At 60.5% G+C, this 17,773-nt stretch overlaps 1 protein-coding gene across 6 annotated transcripts in view; it reads right to left on the reverse strand.

The window, feature by feature from the left end:
- The window catches only part of FOXP4 (forkhead box P4), a 61,288-nt gene that overhangs the window by 9,514 nt on the left and 34,001 nt on the right, over positions 1-17,773 (reverse strand). For 5 of the 6 annotated variants that reach the window (XR_010082933.1, XR_010082932.1, XM_063418546.1 and 2 more), the window contains exons 4-10: positions 14,654-14,776; positions 12,870-12,956; positions 6,838-6,985; positions 5,602-5,806; positions 5,232-5,336; positions 2,575-2,662; positions 863-952 (exon numbers count right to left, since the gene is read on the reverse strand). Coding sequence is in view for 4 of the 6 variants with exons in the window: in XM_063418546.1 (XP_063274616.1) it covers positions 863-952; positions 2,575-2,662; positions 5,232-5,336; positions 5,602-5,806; positions 6,838-6,985; positions 12,870-12,956; positions 14,654-14,776 (846 nt within the window). In the remaining 2 variants the exon portion in view is untranslated. The remainder of the gene's footprint in view (positions 1-862; positions 953-2,574; positions 2,663-5,231; positions 5,337-5,601; positions 5,807-6,837; positions 6,986-12,869; positions 12,957-14,653; positions 14,777-17,773) is intronic. The other variant, XM_063418548.1, reaches the window with a different exon arrangement.

A 17,773-nucleotide genomic window follows, 5' to 3' on the forward strand; every position in this document is an offset into this window, starting at 1 on the left:
GGAATGAATCCATGGGATGGGAATTATCCCATTGGATGAACCCATGGGATGGGGATGAACCCATGGGAGGGATCCATGGGATGAGGATGAACCCGTGGGATGGGAATTAAGCCATGAGATGGGGGTGAACCCATGGGACGGGAATTAATCCATGGGATGGGAATTAACCCATGGGGAGGGGATGAACCCATGGGATGATCCCATGGGATGGAGATGAACCTATAGCATGGGGGTAATCCCATGGGATGGGAATTATCCCATAGGATGGGGGTGAACCCACGGGAGGGATCCATGGGATGGGGATGACCCCGTGGGATGAGAATTAACCCATGGGATGGGGGTAAAACCATGGGACAGGAATTAATCCATGGGATGGGGATGCACCCAAGAGATGCACCCATGGGATGGGAGTGCACCCATGGGATGGGAATTATCCCATAGGATGGGAATTATCCCATAGGATGGGGGTGAACCCATGAGATGAACCCATGGGAGGGATCCATGGGATGGGAGTGCACCCACGGGATGGGCTGCACCCATGGGATCGGAGTGTACCCATGGGATGGGAATTATCCCATAGGATGAGGATTATCCCAAAGGATGGGGGTGAACCCATGAGAGGAACCCATGGGAGTGCACCCATGGGATGGGAGTGCACCCATGGGCTGGGGCTGCACCCACTCCATGTCAGAGCTGGTGGAGCAGCTGCATTTCCCTCCTGCTGTGGCACAAGGGACCAGGCTGTGCCAGAGGGTGCCCAGGACACCCCCACCCCACGGAGCCCCCCCAGGTGCCCGTGCAGGGGGCAGGGAGGGGACAGCAGCCGTCGGGGTGGGGACACAGAGGTCAGGAAGGGACTCACGCTTACAGGCTGGCTGAAAGGCTTTGGCTCTGAAGGTCTCATGTGAAGATGGGCCATCATTGCTTGGAGGCGCTCGCTCTCCTTGGCCAGCTGGGGGAGGCAGGAGGCAGGAGGGGGACGGTCAGACAGCGCCAAAGTCACCACGGAGGTGCCACCAGCCCCCAAACCTGGTCTGGCCAGGCAGCAACCCCAGGGTGTCCCCCCAAGTGCCACCTCCTGCCTGGTGCTGGCTCCTGAGCCCCCCACTGTGGCTGTGGCCCTCTGGGGGCCATGGGGGGCACAGGGGTCGCTCCAGCTCCGTGTGTGCACTCAGGGGAAAAATCCACAGAGCCATTCCCAGAGCCCCAAGGCTGCCACCCATCACCAGGGCCACCCACCCGAGCCCTGGGTGCTCTTGTCCCCATGGCCAGTGCCTGCTGTCACCGTCCCTGTCCCCTTTCCCTCGTGCTGCTCCCAGCAGCTCCCTGTCCGTCCCTCCATCCATCCCCGCGCTCCCACATCGCTGTAATTGCTCCGTGCCTGTTTACTCCCCGCAGTGAGCACCGGGGTGAAATGAAATATTCACTGTGGCACCAGGAGAGCCTCTGAGCCCTGCGGAGCCGATGGGATCTGACACCCCGCTCCCTTCCCGTCACCTCCCCTTCCCGCGGGGACCCCTCAAGCTCGGGGGGCCCCCCGCCAGGGCTGGGCGAGGAAGGGGTTAAAAGCAGCAGGCAGAGCCGGAGTTGGCCGCAAGTTTGGAGCAGCTCGGCTGCTTTCGTGCTGCCGGGGCTCATTAGAGCTGACAGCTCTCCCCTCGTGATGCAGCCGGCACAGCGGGAGCTCCGCGCTCCAAACTTTCTAATTGGTGGCTCCGTGGCAGGTTCCTCTCTGCACACACAGCTCTGCTCTCGCCCTTCAGCTTCTTTTTTTATTATTATTATTGTTTTTTTTCCCTCCTCCCCTTTTCCTTTCCCTCCCCTCTTTAAGCCCCAGTAATTGCTTTCAACCTCTGGCTTTGGATGGCAGGGATGGCCCCGGAGGGTGCAGCCTCCACACCCACCCAGGTCTGGCTGTGTCCCCCCATCCCACAGCCCCTGCAGGGGCCCTGATTCTGGGTGGGGGCGTCCCAAGGGTGCTGCACATCTCGTCCCAGTGTCCCCTGTGGTGTCACACAAAGCCAGCCCCAGGCACTGGCACAGCCTGGGGGTGCCCCCTGCCCCATCCCCTTTTCCAACCCCCCCGTTTCCTCCCTCCCTCCCTTCTCCATTAACCGAATTACTCCGAGCACGCCGGGGGCTCGGCGAGGCTGGGAAAAGCACTATTTAAAGAACTGCCTTGCCAAAAATAGCGCCCCCAAGTTGGGCTCCAAAGACCACGCTCAGCCACCAGAGTCAGTGGCCTGGTTTCCAATCAGCCCCACGGCTCCCAGGGAGGTGGCACGGCCCAGGTGGGGACAACATGACACCCTGCTGGCAGCACCGGCCTCCCACATCTGTGGCATCTCCTTTTACCCACGGGGACACTCTGGGATGAGAGGGGAGCTAGTTTGAGGGCTTGATTTCCACCTGGATGCAGGATTCCTGTTTGGGGGGTTTAAAACCAGTCCCCAGGTGGGTGGTGACAGTCCCCAACCCTGTCACTCTCTCCTGAGGGGAGCAGCCAAAGCACAGCGTGACAAAGAGGTGGCTTTTTGTCCCCTGTGTCCCCAGGGGCTGGGGTGGAACACCCACCTGTATCTCCAGCTGCTGTACCACTTGCATCTGGACTCGACACTGGGCCGTGCTTCGGTCGTCAAGTGCATGTTCTGTGTTGAGGTGTCTGGGGAGGAGAACACGCAGCCTTGGTTAGGCCTGGGCATGCCCAAAACTCAGCCCCTCCTCTGGGGCCACACCTGGGATCAGCCCCGACCTGCAAATTCCTCAGGGATGCTCCAGCACCGCTGCACAAAGCGGGAAACTGAGGCAGGGAGGTGACTGAGCAAACCAGGCTGTGCCAACACCCCAAACCTGGGCTGGAGGGTGGCTGGGGGACACAGCCCCTCCTCTGGGGCCATGCCTGGGATCAGCCCTGATCTGCAAATTGCTCAGGGATGCTCCAGCACCGCTGCCCGAAGCGGGGTGAGCACGAGGGAAACTGAGGCACGGAGGTGACTGAGCAAACCAAGCTGTGCCAACACCCCAGATCTGGGCTGGAGCACACTCAGCCCTACCTGAGGCAGCCCTGGGGTGTTCAGGAGCAGCCTGTGGCAGAGGGGAAAGCCCAGGGATTTTCCTGGAGCAGCAGGTTCCCAGGACAAAGGCAGCGCCACGGGAGGTTTCCTCACACGCTCCCAGGAAAGCCCTGAGGGCACAAGGTGGCATTTCCAGGCTGTTCCTCATCCTGCCACTCTCCTGCCTGGTGTTTATGAGGTGCTTTGTTTAGGAAGCACCAGGACCTTTGGTCCTCCTCAGGGAGGGGAAGGGCACCTGGTGACAGGGCTGTCACTTGCTGCAGAGCCAGGGACATGCCAGCATCACCCCAAACGCAGCAAAGCACCAGCCTGGGGACACAGCCAGCCCCGAGGATGTCACAAGGGCCACGTCCTTGCTGGGGTGGGCACAAACCTGGGGGGTCCTCACTGCAGGATGGTTTGGAGGGGGATTCTGGGCAGACACCACCCTTGGGACACCCCAAAAAGTGATGCTGGGGGGTCCCAGGGGCCGTGTGCCAGACGTTCCCCAGGACTAAGGCTGAGACATCCCAGGAGGAGGCGCCTCAGGAGCCCTCTCCAGGCTGGATGTGGATGTGGAGGACGGCAGGAGTCTCACCCAGCTGCCTGCCAGAGCCTCCCAGCCCCAGCGTGCACAGACACGTCAGGGAACCGGGCCCTGCTGCCAAACCCAGCCCTGAGCAAAGCCCCCGAGCCCCAGCCCTGCTCCTCTCCCTGCTCGGCACAGCCAGGGCACGGCTGCAGCTCCAGGGGAGGAAAAGCTGTCAGAGCCAAATGGGAACAGAGAAACTTCCCCCTGACCCTCACCCTGATCACCCACGGCTCCCAGGCCCCGCTGCCCCCTCCCAGCCCCAGCTGCTCCACCCAGGGGATGCTCAGAGCAGGCTCCAAGCTGCTGCCCAGGCTCCAGGCAGGTTCCAGCTCCAGCTGGGCTTGGCCTTTGGGAGCTGCAAGTTTTCTGTCTGTCTGTCTTGGCCTTTGGGAGCTGCAAGTTTTCTGTCTGTCTGTCTTGGCCTTTGGGAGCTGCAAGTTTTCTGTCTGTCTGTCTTGGCCTTTGGGAGCTGCAAGTTTTTTGTCTGTCTGTCTTGGCCTTTGGGAGCTGCAAGTTTTCTGTCTGTCTGTCCCACACCTCAGCAGGTGCCCAGGTTGGCAGGGAGGGGACAGAAACCCTTCCCCAGTGCTGCTGGGAGGGTGCCAAGGTGGGACACAGGGACCCTGGCTGGCACAGCACGGCTCTGCCAGCCCCGTGAGCCAGCCCTGGGCATTCCCTGCCAACTCCAGCTGCAGCTCCCAGCCTGGAGCTTGCTCATCTGCCCCGTGCCACTCGAACATGCCCTGCCAGGCAGGAGGAGATGCCTTGTCTGGGTTCACCCCATGACTCAGAGGCAGAGGAAGGAGGACACAGGAGGCTGAATCATCCTCCTCATCCTCCCGGGCAAGGCCTCTGCTCAGCTCCTTCCCTGGGAAAGAGCGGGCTGGCACAGTCCAAGGGATGTTCCCACTGCAGCCAGCCCTGAGAGCGTGGCAGAGGACAGAGGATGAGTTTGGAAAACCCCAGAACCCGCCCGCCACCAAGCGCAGCGAGCAGACAGCCGGGGAGGCGGGGGAAGGAGCCCGCCAGCCCGTCAGCTCCTTCTGATGTCTTTGCTAAAAATCCTGGCTACAAAGAGATCTAATTGCAAATGAACTAATTAAGTAAACCTCTGACGAAGCGTGAAAACAATTTGTTTGACCCTGACGCTAGCAGAGGGCTCTCCGACAGCAGAGTTAATCAGTCAGCGCCGGAGCCCACAAGCGGTGTCAGCGGTGCCATCTGCCATCTGCTGCCTCCCCCCAGCAGGGCTGCCAGCCCCCCTCGCCTGCTGCCGGCGCCTGCCCGGGCTCTGGCCTCCTCCACATCGTTCACTCAGCCGATGGTTTGGATTGAAGTGCTCATAAAGCTCATCCCATTCCACCTTTGCCACCTTCCGCTCCAAGCCAGCCCGGCCTGGGACAGTTCCAAGGATGGGACAACACCAGCAGCAATCCTTGCTGTGTTTGCTCCTTCTCCAGTGTCACCCAGCTCTGGGTACACACTCTGGGATGTCTGAACCAACTCTCAGGATGTTCCCCCCTCCACCAGCTGCATTCTGTCCCAGCCTGAGACAGAAAAATGTCCCCCCACAAGGTGACACTTACTTGACAAACTGCCCCAAGTCCTCACAGAGGGTTTCGCAGCCAGGCCACTTGCACTCTCCGTGGCCGTAGAGCGGGTGGGAGCCGGGGGTCTCTTCGTGGGAAGAGCTGCACAAGAGGGAAAGGAGCCTTCAGATGGGGCAGACGGGATGCTCCAGCATTCCCAGGCATGGGCACAGCCCTGGGGCACCCATGGGAGACTCCACAGTGACGGCTCCCTGTCCTCTGTGGGTGCAGCAGAACAGTGCCAGGCCTCTTTTATGGGATGGGCACAAACCCCCCATCCCTCCCAGCCCTAAGGGTGATGGATCCCAGCCCCTTCCACCTCTCCAGGAATAAAAACTCCAAGCGCCAGGGCCCGACCCGGCTCTACCTGTCCCTTCTCGGCGTGTGCATGGTGCTCTGTCCATTGGGCAGAGGGTGATGGGAAATGGGAGGCGAGACCTTGGCGGCCGAAAACGAGGTAGAGTTGGAGGTGTTGGTGGTGAGGTCAAGACCTTCCTGCTTAATGCTGTCCTCGACGGGCTGGGCGGCCGTGACCTCCTTCCAGAGCTGCTGGAGGTCTGAGGGGCAAACAGCTGAGGAGAGAGCGAGCAGGGTCAGCAGGGACACGAGGCAGCAGCCAGGGCTTCCTCCCTGCCCCCTGACTCCCCAGATCTCACCCAGCACTGGGACAGCATCACCTGGAGCTGGGCACAGCAAGGGGAGGCTGCATGGCCACGTTGGGAAACACAAACCAAGGCAGCTGCAGCGCCCACAGAGCTGTTCCCAGAAGGGAGGAGAGCGTGGCTTCCCAAATCCTGGCACTCCTCTGCCAGAGGAAGAGGTGCCCCAAATCCTGACCCTCCTCTGCCAGTGCAAGAGGTGCCCCAAATCCTAACATGTCCCTGCCAGAGGAAGAGGTGCCCCAAATCCTGGCAACCCCTGCCAGAGGAAGAGGTGCCCCAAATCCTGGCAACCCCTGCCAGAGGAAGAGGTGGCCCAAATCCTAACACGTCCCTGCCAGAGGAAGAGGTGCCTCAAATCCTGGCATGTCCCTGCCAGATCAAGAGGTGCCCCAAATCCTGGCACATCCCTGCCAGTGCAAGGGGCGTCCCAAATCCTGGCACGTCCCTGCCAGAGGAAGAGGTGCCCCAAATCCTGGCAAGCCCCTGCCAGCTGAAGAGTTGCCCCAAATCTTGGCATCCTTCTGCCAGTGTAAGAGGTACCCCAAATCCTAACACGTCCCTGCCAGAGGAAGAGGTGCCTCAAATCCTGACACTCTGCCAGAGGAAGAGGTGCCCCAAATCCTGGCAACCCCTGCCAGAGGAAGAGGTGTCCCAAATCCTGGCACGTCCCTGCCAGAGGAAGAGGTGTCCCAAATCCTGGCAACCCCTGCCAGAGGAAGAGGTGTCCCAAATCCTGGCACGTCCCTGCCAGAGGAAGAGGTGCCCCAACCCTGCACCCCTCTGCCACAGGTGCCACAGGAACCTGGAGCCCAACCCCGACCGCTGTCACCATCACCCCCCAAACTTTGGGGGCATCACCAAACCCACCACCACAGCCCCTCCCAGCCCCCTCACCCCGAGCTGGGCAGGCTGCAGCCCACCCCCCCGGCCGTGTCCCTTACCTTGGGGCAGGCTCTGCAGGGGCACCGTGCCCTGCCCGGGCGGGAGGCTCACCAGGCCCTGGCGCTGCAGGTTTAACAGGTGCTGCTGCTGGAGCTGCTGCATCTGCAGGAGCTGCTGCTGGAAGGCCAGCTGCTTGTTCCCCAACGGCTGCCGAGACAAAAGGAGGGACAAATCCCGGCTTTATTCCCGGCCTGGCGGGGCAGGCGGGGGTCGGAGGCCGCGGCGAGGGGCGCTGGCAGCGAGGGGTGGCGGCGGCGGGGGCGCGGAGCCCGGCTGTGCCTCCATCCTGCTGCGGGGCCTGCTCGGCTCCCGGCTGAGCCGGACGGAGCCTTTGATCTATCGGAAGAGGAGGGGAAGGAAAGGGAAAAGGGGAAGGGAAAAATAAAGCGCTGGAAAGAAAGGGAGAGAGAGGAGCCGCGGGTGGGGGTTTGCTCGGAGTTTTGCTGGGTGGAACCCGCAAAGGCCGGCTGGGGGGTCCCATGGGAGGCTCAGCAGTGAGGTCGGTGTAAAAAAGGGGGGTCCCAGCGGGCAACAGGCACAGAACCCTCCTGTAAGGCAGAAAACGATCCCTGTTTGTCACGAATGACCATTATAATAATGACCCCCTTCTTAATGAGGGGCTGGGCAGGGGGTGCCCGGTGCCAGCAGCAGTGTCCCCACGCCGGCTCCCAAAGTAGGGGATTGTCCCCCTGCCCCCCAGAGCTGGCCCGGCTCTGACCGGCATGGCTGGCCCTAAACTAGTTAGGCAGGATGGGTCCCTGGGGAGGCGCCGAGAAATCCATGAGAATTAAGTGAAGGGGAGAGAATTCAATTAGGGCTGGGGACAGGCAGCTGCTAATCTGAGCCGGCCGGGAGAGGGGAGCTGCCCCCGGGCTGCCCGGCCTCATTAGCGGGGCAGGCGGCTCCGTGACCCCGTGAACCCCCCCAGACCCCCCTGTTTGGGCAGACGGTGCCGGCGGGGAGCGAGGAGCCGGCCTGGGGCACATCCCCCCCTCGCTGGACTCTGCAGCCCCCCAGAGGAGCATTCCCGTGTTCGTGTTCCCACTGAGGAGCGCAAGAGCTCTGCAGTCAGGATGTCCTTGTTTTGTGAGCATCTGGGGATTATTCAGGGCCCCCCAGGCACTGGGAATTCCAGGGAACTGGTGAGCCCTGGGGCTGCATCAACAGGGAACAGCAGACAGACTCTGTGGCAATGCCAGTCCATGACTGAGCCTGGGGCCATCCCAGCCCATGACCGAATTTGGGGCCTTCCCAGCCCACAAATGAATTTGGGGCCATCCCAGCCCACAAATGAATTTGGGGGCACCCCAGCCCACAGCTGAGTTTGGGGCCATTCCAGCCCACAAATGAATTTGGGGCCATCCCAACCTATGACCGAATTTGGGGCCATCCCAGCCCATGACTGAGTTTGGGGCCATCCTAATCCAGGCCTGAGTTTGGGGTCTCACTGGATGCAGGTGGATCCCTGTGGATGCTGTTGATGCTCAGCCTTGGCTTTGTGAATCAGAGGGTGAGGATGGGCTCCAAACCCCTCTCTGCAGCATCAGGCACAACCAGGAGTCCTGTCTAGGGTATTGATGGATTTTAATTCCAGTTTCTCAGCCTGAGAGAGATGCGTGGACTCTCCCTGTCCTCTCCACCTCTTGGCCACTGCAGAATTGCCTCCCCAGAGTCAGATCTGGATCCTCCTTGGCTCTGCCTCAGCCCTGCACCTCTGAGGCTTAAAGATCAAGGCACAAATCAAAGCAATTCCTGCTCAGTGAAGAGAAATCCCTGAATCCTGAGCCACGAGGGCTCCAGGCCATGGGATCAGCAGGATGGAGGGAGAAGGGCAGGACCAGGCTGCAGCCCCAGGGCTTTAACAGCGCTTCTCTGTCCCCCAGGGTGTCCCCTCCTGGCCAGGGGCAGCTCTGCCACCGAGTGGGATGGACACACTGTCCCTGCCTTGCTTAGAAACAGCAGCTGGGATGGGATGGGATGGGACAGGATGGGATTCTCCTCCTCTTCCCGGCTCCACCACCGCCCTCCCCGAGGGCCCCGGGGCAAGCCCGAGCTCTGCTCCAACACAGCCTCACCCACGTCACTTCCAGGCCGTGGCGCTGGGAGTGGATGAGCTCAGGAGGATCCCTGGGCACGGTGCCTGCATCCCACAGCCCAGCCAGGCTCTCCTGGCCCGGCCTGGCCGGATTCAGACCCCCTGAGCCCCCCGGGCAGCCCGGACCCACAGGGCTCTGGCAGGGACCTGCTGAACCTGCGCCTCAAATCCACGTCCCTCCAGCTTCCACAGAGCAGGAACAGGAGGAGCAGCCCCAGGAACACAAATCCAAGCCAAACCAAGGCCTGATCCTATGGGGAACCAATCTGCCACCCCTAGGGAACAACTGTGGCACCACAGACCTCTGGACCCCTGAGTGATGGATGCAGAGCCACCCACCAGCCCACGGGCTCCAAGCCAAGCTTTCCCTGGAGAAACCAGGCTGGGAAGAGCCTGGATGCCAACCCCAGCATTCCCAAAAACCTCACACCCCGGTGATCCTCACCACTCCCACTCCTATTGGAAAAGCCACTCCCAGAGGTGCTGGCTCTGTGTTGTGGCCGAATCCTTTGCTTGGCTCCTCCAGCTCATTCCCAGCTCATTCCCGGCTCATTCCCAGCACATTCCCAGCCCATTCCCAGCTCATTCCCAGCTCATTCCCAGCTCATTCCCGGCACATTCCTGGCACATTCCCGGCACATTCCCGGCCCATTCCCAGCCCATTCCCGGCACATTCCCAGCCCATTCCCGGCACATTCCCGGCACATTCCCAGCACATTCCCGGCACATTCCCTGTGTGGGGCTGGGGGTCTGCAGCACCGCCGTGCATTAGATGCAGCTGAGTGGGTGCAGCTACCGGGGCAAGAGGCGCCGTCACTTTGATTTATGAGCACATCAGGAGGAGTTTGCGCCGTGACACGCGGGACTGACAGCAGCACTTCATTAAGCTGACACCGGGGTTAGGCGCCAGCAGCTCCCCCTCCCCACCCTGCCTGCCTCAGCAGAGGGACAGCCCTGCCCTCGGCAGCTCTGGGGACACACGGGGACCCTCCCAGGGGGTTTTGGGGTGTCAGCACCAAGGATGAGCCAAGCATCCTGGAAGAGCAGGATGGGAGACACGAGGGTGAGAGGTTGCACCTCGGTTCTTTGGTTCCCCCATCCCCAGGAGGCTGCTGGAGGTTGGGGGTGGCTCTCACACCCCCGCACAGGGAAATGCTCCAGGATGGGCTGGGATGTGCCACAGCTCATCCTGGTGGGATCCATGGATTCATGGATCTGGCTCTGCCCCTGCTCATGCCCCCAGTGTGGTGCAGCACCCATGGACACGGAGCATCCCCGCATCCTCAGGGACAGGAGCTGCTGACAGGCTCTTCCCACACATTTCCATCCTCTTGTCTGTCCTCCCCTTCCCCAGGGCACCCCCAGCCGTGCTGCTCCCAGAGATTCTGCCCCTGCTCCTGAGGATATCAGAGCTGCTCCTCCAGGAGGTTCTGCCCCTGCTCCTGAGGATATCAGAGCTGCTCCTCCTGGAGATTCTGCCCCGGCTCCCAGGAGATCAGAGCTGCTCCTCCAGGAGGTTCTGCCCCTGCTCCTGAGGATATCAGAGCTGCTCCTCCTGGAGATTCTGCCCCTGCTCCCAGGAGATCAGAGCTGCTCCTCCTGGAGATTCTGCCCCTGCTCCCAGGAGATCAGAGCTGCTCCTCCAGGAGGTTCTGCCCCTGCTCCTGAGGATATCAGAGCTGCTCCCCCAGGAGGTTCTGCCCCTGCTCCCAGGAGATCAGAGCTGCTCCTCCTGGAGATTCTGCCCCTGCTCCCAGGAGATCAGAGCTGCTCCCCCAGGAGGTTCTGCCCCTGCTCCAAGGGAAAACAGAGCTGCTTCTCCCAGAGATTCTGCCCCTGCTCCAAGGGAGAACAGAGCTGCTCCTTTTGGAGATTCTGTCCCTGCTCCTGAGGATATCAGAGCTGCTTCTCCCAGAGGTTCTGCCTCTGCTCCCAGGATATCAGATCTGTTCCACCTGAAGATTCTGCCCCTGCTCCCGGGGATATCAGAGCTGCTCCTCCCAGAGATTCTGCCCCTGCTCCGGCTCCCTCCTGGTGCTGTCCCCACCTGCAGATCCTGCTCCGAGCTGCTGACTCACAGCAGAACCAAGAGGAGCCCTTGGATTCAGGCAGAGGGGAAGCACAAGGTGCCAGGTTTACAAATCCTGCAGCGGGGCCAGAAATAAATCCGGCCGTGGGTTTCCATGAAGGATCCAAGGGTGGCTCTGTGGAGGCACCCCAGACACTCCAGCTCCTCCCTGAGTTTCAGGGAAGCCCCAGCACCACCATTCCCAGCAGGCAAACACGAACACAACAGGAACACCAGCTACCACAATTTTGGGGGTGAAACCAAAGCTTATCCAAGGATTTAAGGAAGGGAAACACTGACAATCCCCTTGCTGGGACTCCCTCAGTGCTTTTCCCAGCTGGAAAGCTGGACACACACCCCTCCAGCAGCATCCAGCACCCCTTCCCCCACCCGCTACACCCTTTCTTGTTGGATAAATTTCCCGTCTCCTCTGTACCATTTAATTAAAAGTTAACACATGCTTTTTAAAGTGGAGCCCGCTAAGCAAGCGCTTTGTTAGAGCTTAATTATATCCCTGCTCGGTGCTGCAAGAGAACATCGCCAGGGCCAGCAGCAAAGTCCTTGAGGAAGCTCACATTTACGCCTCCCCCGTTTCCCGGAGCACCAGCAGCTCCTGGAGATGGCTCTGATAACCCTGACCCTGTAAATTCACAGCATCCCACGCTGAGAGCCTGGCTGAGGCTGGAGCAGGTGACCCTGAGCCACTACAGACACCCTGGTCCTCTATGCCAACGTGGCTTTGCCAGTGAGTCCCTCCTGTGCCACCTCAACACACAGTTTGGGCTTAAAATCTTCCCTCCCTGCAAAAATGCTGAGTTTTGAGTGCTGGGTGTCCATTTGGGTGCTGGATTTTGGGAGGAGTGATGGCCACAAACAGCCCCAGCACCCCTGCCAGCACCAGGGACGTGCAGGGGGTGGCTCAGGGAGGTGTCCCCTGTCACTGAGAGCCCATGGAAGGACACTCAGTGGAGGGGCAGTGATGGCACACATGAATTCTGCAAAAGTGCACTGCAAAAAACCCCCATGTGAAGCATTTTGGGGAGAGAGAGGGGCAAAAATGCCCAAGGAAAAGGAAGGGAGCGGTGCTGTCCGCTGGCTGAGCTCTGTCCCCAGCCTCTGTGTGACCAGCACGTCCCCAAAACACAGCCACAACCCCTTGGGGGGCATCACTGTGCCCTCGGGGGCAAAACCTGCTGTGTAAATGGGGTTATGCAAGGTTGGTGGCATAAAATGAGTCTCCACCAGGCCCACCCACCTGCCCAGCGCTGCCAACGTGGCCCTGGGGGGCTGAGAGCCCTGCCCACCTCCGAGTGTCCCGCTGGAAAAGCCCTTTGCTGGGATCACTGCTGTTTCCCACATTCCCTGGGCTTTGGAGAGCCGTCCTTCCTGGCAGGAAAAGCCCTGCTTTGGTTGCCTCCTGACCAGCCCTGCCCGCTGCCCAGGGCGCTGCCGTGCCAGCTCAGCCAGGACCGGGCTGCCCAAGCTGAGCCTGGCTGGGCACAGGCTGGGCTGAGCCTTCTCTGATCCCACCACGGGGGGATTTGGGGAGCCCCCGCTCACTGCTGGGGGGCTGGGACCTGTCCCTGTCACCAGGGAGGGTCTCCAGTGCTGGCACCTCACACCCCACATCTTGTGGATGCCCCAGATCGCAGAGAGGGAGGAAGAGGAGGAGGAAAAGGAGGAAGAACAACAACTCCCAGTGACAGGACTTGTCACCCTGGCACCTCCAGAGCAGGATGTCCCCATGTCCCACCCCTCTGGGGTGCTGGGGTTGCCCTTTGCACTTTGTTTTGTGCTTGGTTTTGTGTTTGGTCCCCTTTCAATTTGCTGCCAGCTCTGCTGGCCCAGTGCCCTCCAGGTGCCCTCACCTCTTTGGGTTGCTGCTTTCCGGCTTGCTGCTGGGTCAACAGCTGCAGGTGAAGCTGCTCCTGCTGCTTCTTGTAGTATTCCTGCAGCTGGGAAGGGGAGAGAGCAACGGGATCAGCAGTGGAACCACCCCGTGCCCACCTCACCTCACCCCCCCGTGCCCACCTCCCCACCCCGTGCCCGGCGCCGAGGCATTGCCACAGCCCTGCCAGCTCCTGGCACTGTCACCAGTGTCCTCCCTGTGTCACCTGGTGCAGGGTGGGAGGGAAAGGACCCACCAGGGGATTCAGGGCAGCAGAGGAACCCTGGGCATGCATTGCCAAGGGCTGTGGATCCCCATGGCCCCTGAACTCCCCAAACACCACCAGTGCCCACGCTGCTGTTTATTTTAATGCCAACTCGCTGCCCCTTGAGAGAAAAGCAGGCTGGGGTGCTCTGGCACATCACAGAGCATTTCAGGGTGGGGAAACCCCGATTTTGGAATGGTGGGACCCCAAAACAGCCCTGACAAGCGCTGTGAGAGCCAGTGGGGTCCCAGCTGGGGAGGACCAGGAGCAGCCACAACCTGTGAGAGCTGAGGGTTCAGCTCTGCAGTCCAAACAGCCCCTCAAATCAAAGCAGAGGCGTTTGCTGGGCCATTAAAACAGGGATAAATCCCCTGGATCCACAGGGAGCCACCAGAGAGGGTCCCAGTGTCCACAGGCAGCGCCGGGACCTGCTGGCATCGCCACCAGCTCTCGCTCTGGCCCCTAAATAAACTGTGGCTGATGGATTTGCTGCGTGCAGGGAGGGGGAGAAAGGCACGGGGAGGTCAGCGAGACCCCCCAGCCCCCTCGCAGGGGCTCAGGAATGTCCCTGGGGATGCCGGGGAGCCTTTCTCAGCTCGGGGCTGCCGGCAGGCAGTGGCTGTTTGTGTCCCAGAACAGGTTTGGAGGGGCTGCGTGTTTACCCCCGAGCCAGCCCGAGCCAGGGCGCTGCGGCACGGCCGGGCTGGGAGCAGGAACATTGGGTCAGGGGTGAGAGGTGTGATGTTTGGTTTGCTGCCGGTGGAGAATGTGAGCTATTCCGGCCTGGGTTGTTTAATTTGCAGTCAAACGTGTTTCTTTATCCGGCTCCAAAGAGGCTTGTGGAAGGACCCACCCAGGGTAGTGTTTACCCTTTGTTCTTTCCCTGGGGCCAACCTTGAATCCTTATCAGCCTGTTTGGAGTAAACAGGTACTGGAGGCAGGAGGAAGGGTGTGGAGGATGCTTGTGGGGTTTCTCCCTCTCTCCCTCCTTCCCGCCGGCGGGAGCTGTTTACCCAAGCAGACCTATTTTGTTTCAGAGTGGAAATCTGTTTTTTTGGTTTTTTTTTCCTTCTCCTCCTTTTTCTTCCCTCCCCATCTGACTAAAATCTCTGGAAAAGCCGAGCAGGGCCATGAGAAACAAACCTCAGCTCTGGAGCTGAACACAGGCACCTGCCCAAAGCCCAGCAGTGCCCACAGGGGCTCTGCTCGGGGCACATCAAACCAAGAACATCCACCCCGACCCCAGCTTTTCCCAGGACAGCCCCAAACCAGCCCTTGAGCAGGAATTTTGTAGCTTTTGAGCCCCTGGCTCAGGGTGGCAGCACCAGCACTGTCAGCACCTGCAGCTCTTCTCATCCCTGGACGTGCTGGGAATCCCAAAGGAAACATGTGGAGAGCAGAAGGAGGAAAGGACCCATTTCTGTGCCTCCAACAAACCCCAGCATTGCCAGCCCCCGGTGGGAACGGCCTGGCTGGATTCAGCCCCCGTGCAGCGTTACCTGTTGCAGCATTATCGCCTGCTGCTGCTGCAGGAGGGCCTGGAGCTGCGGCGGGGACAGGATCTGCTGCATCTGCTGCGGCGTGATCATCTGCGGGGACATCATGGCCACGGACACGGGGACCTGCGGCAGCGAGGACACGTCACACGGACAACCCCGGCCTGCCAAACTCGCCCCAAACGCCAACAGTGCCGCATCCCCCACGCCCCCCACACCTCTGTCACCTCTGGATGAAGACCCTGGTCACTGGTCTGTCCCCTGGGACATGGTGATGGCAGGGAGATGTCCCGTGGGGCTGCTGGCACCAGGACAAAGCCTCCTGAACCATGAGCTCCCCCTCCCCAAGCTGAGGGCTCTTCTCAAAATGCAATTTAGCTGGGGGAACTGGGCATCAAACCACAGCTCCCTCCCCTGCTGGGGGCATGGGAAGGGTGGAGGGAAATGCCAGGGAAGTGGGAAGATACCGATCACCCAAATAACTCTGCAGAGCACCGAGGAAGAGGTTACGGGGTTCTCCAGACACATCAAAGCTTTACCTCCAGCTGACACCAGTAACTCCTGTAATTACTGTGCCAAGAGGAGGGAGGGCCGAGGGAAACTGCCAGCCCCTGCCTTTGGTTATCAAAACACGGCTCCACGCCCCCGGCAAAGCTCCTGGGAAGGTGTTGGTGATGGATCCCAGCCCTGCTGGGTCCTGCCCAGGTGGAGCAGTGCCCGGATGGAACCATCAGGAGCGGCCTCGTCCCTGATCCCACCAGCCCAAAGCCCTTCCCGAGGCTCTGGGCAGGGTTAGGGCCTCACTGGAATTTAATGACCCTCCTGGATGCCTCATATTCCTGGGCAAGCCAATAAGGATTGCTGGTCAGGAGCCACCAGCAGCCACGGGCTCTTCCAGGGGATCCCAGGGCATGTGGGATGGGCAGAGCACAAGCCAGGATCCAGTTGCACGCCAAGGATCCGCCTCTAAACTAAAACTCCAAAACTAAAAATCCAAACTAAACAACTCCTCAGCCCCTCAGCCCCTCAGCCCAGGATCTCAGGACCTCAGCGAGCACAGAAACCCAGCCAAGTCCCACTGACAGCCTGGTTCCTGCCACCCCAGTCTGCCCAGTCTGGGCCCCTTCCAGCCACTCCAGCAGGGACGGGACCACACGGTGGCCCCGTGCAGTCCCTCCCATCTGTGCTGGGTGTCCAGCTGACCTTCAAGAGAGATTGCAAAGCCTTATCTATTTACTCAGGCACTCTGCTGCAGGGAGGCGTCGGGCACGGGGTGAGCTCTGTTTGTCACCAGCGCTTCCCCCTCCAGCCACCTCCGTGGAGGAGCTATTGATTAATTCCTCTGACTTCCCACCCAAGGGCTGCAGCTCAGGAATGAGCACCCATCAGAGCCCCCCCCGTGGCACCAGCACCCAGGGAGGAGCTGCTGCTTGGGCAGCCAGGTGCTCCCAGCCAGCTGTGCCAAGCCCCGGGCGAACATCTGGGCAGGAGGGGGAAGCTGGCAAGGAGAGCGCCCAGGAGCGCCGCTAATTTCCCTCTGCCAATTCATCAGCCTGCAACGTGCTCGGAATGAGAGCCCCTAATTAATTGCTCCTCCGCATCCCCCCCAGCCCGGGCGGGCTCCCCGCCCCCTCCCGCGGCCCCTCGAACACGTTTGCTGGCATTTTCAAATCGGAGGCATCCTAATTACCGGAGAGTTATAACACCTTCCATTTCTCGCCCAGCGGACTGACACCCTGTCAAGAGCAAAGAGAATTGCCAGAGGTTTTGACAACACTAATTGCCCCTATAATCTAAAAACACAAAGGAGAGGCGATTAGTCGAGAGGGCCCCAGCTCTCGATCCGACACGAGGTTTTCACAATGTTACAAGAAAACAAAAGTGACGCTTTTTAGAGTTTGATGGCTGCTAACAAAAGCAGAATTATATTTTCATACAACCTTTGTCTGCATTAAATGGCTTTTTTTTTTTCCTCCCCCCCGTGCTCGGATGCGGAGCTGACACGGAGAAATGGTGGCGGATCCGTGTGGGGGTGAGGTGGGAATGGGGTGAACTTGAGAGGGGCATCCGGGCTCTGCTGCTCCTTGGTTCCCGTGAAGAATTTCCCCATAGCGTGGAAAACGTTCCTCTCCCAGTTCATGTTTCCAGGGAAAGCAGCAAGTTTTAGTAAAAGAGGAAATTCCCACTTCCAGGCGGTTTTGCTCCCATTCATCCCACGCCTGGTGCTGGGAATGTTCCAGCACTGCCTTGACCCCAGTGTGGGCCAGCAAACCCCAGTGCTGGGGGCTCTCTGTCCCAGCTCTGGTGACAGTGCCAGCTGCCTGTTGGGGACAGGGAGAGCTGCTCCTCCAGCAAAATGAGACAGGGACGGAAATGGGGTTGGAAATGTCCACCCCAACCTGGCCAAAAGCCCCGCAGTGACACAGCCCAGGGTGGCACTGGGACAGCCCTGCACCTGCAGCCATGGCCTCAGTGACAAGATTCCCCATGGCACGGAGAGAGGCCAGCCTGGCATCCCGGGATAACAGCGGGATCTGGGCAGCAACTGCCTCAAAATCTGGGGTGCAGGTGGTCAATGTGAGAGCTGAAGGGTGCCAGCTGTGAGGGGTGTCACCCAGCTGTGAGGGGTGTCACCCAGCTGAGGGGTGAGTGTCACCCAGCCGAGGGGTGAGTGTCACCCAGCTGTGAGGGGTGAGTGTCACCCAGCTGTGAGGGGTGAGTGTCACCCAGCTGTGAGGGGTGAGTGTCACCCAGCTGTGAGGGGTGAGTGTCACCCAGCTGCCACCACCCCGGACACCAGAGCAGCACAGGGGCTGTGAGGGGTTAGTGTCACACAGCTGAGGGGTGAATGTCACCCAGCTGCCACCACCCCGGACACCAGAGCAGCACAGGGGCTGTGAGGGGTTAGTGTCACCCAGCTGAGGGGTGAGTGTCACCCAGCTGCCACCACCCCTGGACACCAGAGCAGCACAGGGGCTGCAATGGGTGAGTGTCACCCAGCTGAGGGGTGAGTGTCACCCAGCTGTGAGGGGTGTCACCCAGCTGTGAGGTGAATGTCACCCAGCTGCCACCACCCCTGGACACCAGAGCAGCACAGGGGCTGCGAGGGGTGGGTGTCACCCA

The sequence above is a fragment of the Prinia subflava genome, chromosome 23 (assembly GCF_021018805.1).
Source record: "Prinia subflava isolate CZ2003 ecotype Zambia chromosome 23, Cam_Psub_1.2, whole genome shotgun sequence".
NCBI classification, from domain to species: domain Eukaryota; kingdom Metazoa; phylum Chordata; class Aves; order Passeriformes; family Cisticolidae; genus Prinia; species Prinia subflava.